This window comes from Anolis sagrei, chromosome 2 (assembly GCF_037176765.1).
Source record: "Anolis sagrei isolate rAnoSag1 chromosome 2, rAnoSag1.mat, whole genome shotgun sequence".
Taxonomy (NCBI): Eukaryota; Metazoa; Chordata; class Lepidosauria; order Squamata; family Dactyloidae; genus Anolis; species Anolis sagrei.
Genome location: NC_090022.1, coordinates 76,740,822 through 76,746,821, shown reverse-complemented (window position 1 = coordinate 76,746,821; position 6,000 = coordinate 76,740,822). Strand labels below are relative to the sequence as shown.

Genomic DNA, 6,000 nt, shown 5'->3' with positions numbered 1-6,000 from the left:
ATGTTCAAACAGCAAATTGGACATCTCACCTTTCAGGCATTTCACACACACATTACACTGTATTCCTCAACATAATGCAGTTGCATCTCAGCCCAACATAACTAAAGTTGATGCTCCTCTCCAACAAGAAATATCTGATCCACAAACCTTGTATTTCTAAGAGATGCTAGAATTATACTTTCAAAGCATGTTTGTGATTGTTACTATACTTATGAATAGGGCACACAGCAATCATTTCTGAAGGAGGTATTTTTATTCCTGGAGTTCCACTTGAGAGTAAGCAGGGGAGAGAAAGATTTTATGAAACATTTTTTTTTGGCCCGGACAATGAAAGTAGATAATAGCGTGTTCCAATTTGCAACTCTTCCAAGTATATATTTGCACCATTGATCTCATCTGAGATTATATATCTGTTCACTGCTGCGAAGCAGGCACAAATGCACACAACTTAGAACCTAGAAGGTAGAAAATTACAAAGCTCTCCAGAAGGCCTATGTATGGGGGAAAATGCCCTTAAATAGCAGTGAGGGAAAGAAAAACACAGGGACAGACCAGATAAAAAGACAAGGGGCAGTGGGGTGGGAGGAGAAGGCTTTGGCAATTGAAAGTAAAACCTGAACACAGGCCAGATTCAGCAGCTCCTAACCTTAGAAGCATAATAATTCAGCCACAGAAACTATAGATAGGTCGAAAGGAGAGGATCACACACCTATCAAGTATTTAAACCAGAACTCTAATTGTACCAAATCAAGAAACTGTCATTTAACAGAAAATGTCATTTCCTAGTTGGGGAGACTGCCAACCTGAAAATGGTGGCAGCTCTTTTACAGAAAATCTGCAGAAGATCCCAGGCTTAAACCCTGACACCTCTAGTTAAAAACATGTAGTAGCAGATAATTGGAAAGACCTCTTTGTTTAAGACACCAGAGAGCCCTTACCAGATAGAGGAGAGCGGATATACTTACAAAGATAAACAGGAAAATGCTCTACATCAGCTCAGACCACTCCTTACAGATCTGAATGAGGCAATGATGCAGTTTAACCAGTGGAGATCTATACGGAGATTAACCAAGATAACATCAATATACTTATCAAGAGTAAAGCGTTGCAATTTCCGCCTTCTTGAGTTGGCAAAGATGAAAATTATCTTTCACTTTCATCATTGGCAACTAAAGGAAGAAGCCTTTTCTCTTGATATGTATATTTAAATTATCTTTGTTAATTGCATACACATACACTATTGGGAGGGAATATTCCATAATCCAAAACCTGATGGGAAAGTGTCAATTCTTTCTAGCAACACTTGACTGGCTTTATTAAGCTAAATTCTGGAGCATCCCGTGGCGCAGTGAGTTAAACTCTTGTGCTGGCAGGACTGCTAACCAACAGGTCAGTGTTTTGAATTTGGGGAGAGCAGGTTGAGCTCCCTCTGTCAGCTCCAGTTCCCCATGTGGGGACATGAGAGAAGCCTCCCACAAGGATGGTAAAACATCAAACATCCAGGTTTCCCCTGGGCAATGTCCTTGCAGACGGCCAATTCTCTCACTCACACCAGACACGACTTGCAGTTTCTCAAGTCGCTCCTGACATGAAAAAAATAGAAACAGTCCCTTTCACTGACATTTTTGTAATACACACATTTAACAAACCATGGACATAAATAGCACATTTTAAAAATTGTATAAAATGGACTTGAGGACACTGACACATACCAAGTGTAAATGGCATACAGGAGTAAAGATGGGGCACTATGCCAGACAAAACAGAACTGCTTCCCCTCGTAAGAAGCCAATTAAATTTTCCTATGCTCTATTCACAGTTGCAGTACTTTCCCCATTTTGAAACACTACTTTCTAAGCAGGAATTGGTTCTAGGATATTACTTAGGGTGGAGATACTTACATTCATACATAGCATCCTCCACTAAAGATTCAGTCTTAGATTGGCCAGAGCTAATGAAGAATTATTTAAAGGAGGAATGCCGTGAAAAGAAGCAGAAACAAGAAAGATGACAGGGGGAAAACAAAAGACACACACACTTAAGACACCTCAAATAGCTTATTGTGTTCAAATAGAAGTTCCAATGCAAGGCAGGAAAGATACATTGACGTGTAATTGAGGAATAGAGCAACAGTCTGTCAAAAGTGAAAGGCTGCAACGAAGTCTCTATCTGCTCCACTGAAGTAATGAAGAGAGGCTGCTCCCTTCCAGAGTCAGACTGGCAAATGCTCCAGACTCAGAACTGGGATGAGGCAGGTCAGCACTTGGTGAGGCATTTGCTTTTGCGCCACGGCAACGACTACTTAGTACTCACAACTAACAAATAAAATCCAACAGTTCCATACATGAACAACAACAGTGCAATACTAGCGTGAGGTACCACAGGTGAATTGGGAAATGAAGGCAACCACCCTGCAGCAAAACAGTCCCCATGGCACGTGTTTGGAAAGAGCTGCAGAGAGAGTGAAGACACACATGCTAGACATGGAAAAAGGGAAAGGTCAAGGCTGGAAAACCTTCAAGTCCAAGTAACAAGCAGGAGTGGCACAGGCCTGCTTGGCAGAGCTTCTTGAGAGCAGCCCTGCTCAGGACCTGAGTCATGGAAGACGGCGGAAGATTCTTCGGAGGCAAAGAGGCCCAGTCTTTGAATGCTTCTCCCATGTTTTCACTTTTACTATTCTCTTTGATACCGGGCCAAGCATATGCTACAGTTTGCTTTCCTGCATTTGAATATACAGTGCTTGTACTTCCCATCCCTAGAATTGGGCTAAAACCACCTCTGGGTGCAATTCAGATTGGGAAAACTCTGTACAGGGAAAATATTAACCCTACGTCCTTAAGGCTGCTGTTTCAGGTTCTGAAAACCATCACACAGCTTTACAATAAAAATGAAGTTGCAGTCTTCTCATGTAGTTTGGCACTCTGATCTAAGAGGTTATGCTTTCCAGCTGTAATACATACAGGCACCCCCATTAGCAAAAATTGGCATCCCTTTAATCATCCCTTTGAGAATTATTACTAGGACAGGCAGGAGAATCCCTTTCTTTTGGGTTGGGGGGGGGAGGGGAAGGAAGGGAACCTAGTCATATAGAGAAGGCAACTTTTTTTCCTATAGAGCAGTGGGTCTCAACCTTCCTAACCCCTTAATACAGTTCCTCATGTTGTAGTCACCCCCAACCATAACATTATTTTCTTTGCTACTTCATAACTGCAATTTTGCTACTGTTATGGATTGTAATTGTAAATATCTGATAGGCAGGATGTACTTTCATTCACTAGACCACATTTGGCACAAATGCCCAATATGCCCAAATTTGAATACAGGTGGGGTTTTTTTGGGGGGGGGGGTGATTTTGTCATTTGGGAGTTGCAGTTGCTGGGATTTATAGTTAAACTACAATCATAGGGCATTCTGAACTTCAGCAATGATGGAATTGAACCAGTCTTGGCACAGAGAACTCCCATAACCAAGGGCCATGTGGGCATGACCATGAGTTTTGGAGTTGTAGTTTACCTATATCCAGAAAGCACTGTGCACTCAAACAATGATGGATCTGGACCAGACTTGGCATGAATACTCAATATGCCCAAATGTGAACACTGGTGGAGTTTGGCGGAAATAGACCTTGACATTTGGGAGTTGTAATTGCTGGGATTTATAGTTCACCTATAATCAAAGAGCTTTTTGAACCCCACCAATGATAGAATAGGGCCAAACTTCCCACACAGAACCCCCATGACCAACAGAAAATACTGTTTTCTGGTGGTCTTTGGCGACCACTCTGACACCCTCTCACAACCACCCCAGGGGTCCCGACCCCCAGGTTGAGAAATGCTGATCTAGAAGTTTCCAGAAGGAAAACACTCTACACCCCATTTTCCTTGTGAATCCATATCAGTCCTACAAAATAATTCAAAGATAGAACCAGTAAATTACCATCAACGGTAATGGAATGGCATCTCCTATGTTGTATTCTAGCATGCTAAGATATCCCTATTCCTACTAAACCATAAAGCAGATAGCCTGCCTTCCCAGGTAAAACTATGGTCACTTACCAAACATATCTAGGAATCCAAAGGGAGTCTTAAAAGGTTGCCCCCACTCTTGAATTACATTTTGGTACCACAGCAAGTCAGCCAGGTAAGTGGAGTGGGGGGGGGGGGGCAGCAGAGGGAATGGCAGCAATGCATGTACAAGGCATCCCAACTGTTCCCTCTGAACAGGATACATCAGTGATGGCTACTCTGGTGCTTCAGCTGCCATCTTTCCACCACCAGAGTAGATGGTTCTAAGAAGAGAACTTGAAAACACCCAGAGAGCCAAATTCAATGCTTGGGGAGAAGAGCTGCTTACGAGTTTCCTAGAAGTTACTTTGTGCACAGTATTCACTGGGGTTAAGCAAGGATGTTGCAGAAATGCACAAGGATCCTCCCTTCCCCTTCCCCAACAATTAAAAATTTACATATGCTATATACATACATTCAAAGATATATCAATATAAATATATAAAACAAACTTCAGCAGGCGAGCAGACGGGAGGCCAAAGGCCGGGGCTAGAGCCAGGGCCAGCCCTGGAATGTTTCACTCGGTCCTGCTCTTGTCTTTCAGATATAGAAGTGGTGTGGCTGGAGGATCTCTCGGCAATGCACTGAAGAACTTAGAAGTGCCTATGTTTCCTAGTCCTGGGGCAGTCTCCTCTGCAGGGTGAGTCTTCTGCTGCCCGGAAATGATGAGCCCACACAGGGAGAGCCAGCATACGTCCAAACACAAACCGTGCTAGAGCCCATGCCACACTGCTTTGGTCGAGTCAGGCTTGGCCAGGCTTGTGCAGAGAATAGATTGGCTGCAACTATAGGCGAGTGGGTTCCTCTTCACTTTCACTGCAGTTCCCACAACAGTCCTAGAGAACAAAGGGAGGTGGGAATAAGGAAGGGTGGAGGAAAGAAACAGAAAAAGGGAGAGCACACAGCAAGCATTGCATAAGTACGGTTGTTATTCCAACAGGCAAAAAGGCACAGGATTTTCATTCCCATCGGCTTACAAAAAGACATGATTGCTCAGAAGGGAATTTTTCGGCCCAGCAACAAGATAAAGTCTGCTAGCTGGGCTAGAGGGAACTGCTCCCAAAACTCAGTGTCTCTTTGGGGAGATAGGGCAGTGTATAAATAAAGTATTATTATTATTTGATACATAAGAAGATTAGTACACAGCAAACAAGATCAATATGCTGGCTTTTGTATTTGATCACATGTAGGACACTTTCCAAATGTCTAGGACTATGTGATGTTTATTTTTTGTCTGGCATTTGGAGTGCTTTTGTGAGCCACCCCAAGTCCCTTCGGGGAGATGGTGGCAGGGTATAAATAAAATAATAATAATAATAATATTTATTATTATTATTATTGTTATTGTTATTGTTATTTGAAACACAACAAGATGAGTACACAGCAAATAATAATAATAATAATTATTATTATTATAATTATAATTATAATTATTATTAGATATACAACAAAATAGGTACACAGCAAACAATATCACTATGCTGGCTTTTATCTGATCACACATCGGACACTTTCCAAGTGTCTAGGACTGTGTTATGTATCAGCAATAATGCATGCAGATCTGAGTAAGGTGGCCTTTTGCAGCTGACAGATGGTAATTTTGTCGGCACCAATTGTTTTGAGTGCAGGCCAAGGTCTTTAGACACTGTCCCCAGTGTGATCACCAGAGTATTTGCAGATCTTTCTTTCTTCCTTTCTTTCTTTCTTTCTTTCTTTCTTTCTTTCTTTCTTTCTTTCTGCCTTTCTTTCTTTCTTTCTTTGTATGTATGTATGTATGTATGTATCTATCTATCTATCTACCTATTATTACTATTATTATTATTATTATTATTATTTTATGTCACAGGAAACGAGATATATATGCTGGATTTCGTATCACAAAATCACAAGTCGAACATCATCATCATCATCATCATCATCATCATTATTATTGCAG

The 6,000-nt window shown here is 41.6% G+C and overlaps 1 protein-coding gene across 1 annotated transcript in view; it reads right to left on the bottom strand.

Moving 5' to 3' along the window:
• Positions 1-231: 231 nt before the first annotated feature.
• Positions 232-6,000, bottom strand: part of LOC132769056 (G protein-coupled receptor kinase 6) — a 43,390-nt gene continuing 37,621 nt past the window's right edge. Inside the window, exon 16 of the mRNA XM_060765658.2 lies at positions 232-4,900. Coding sequence (XP_060621641.2) covers positions 4,850-4,900 — 51 coding nt within the window. The 3' untranslated portion in view covers positions 232-4,849. The remainder of the gene's footprint in view (positions 4,901-6,000) is intronic.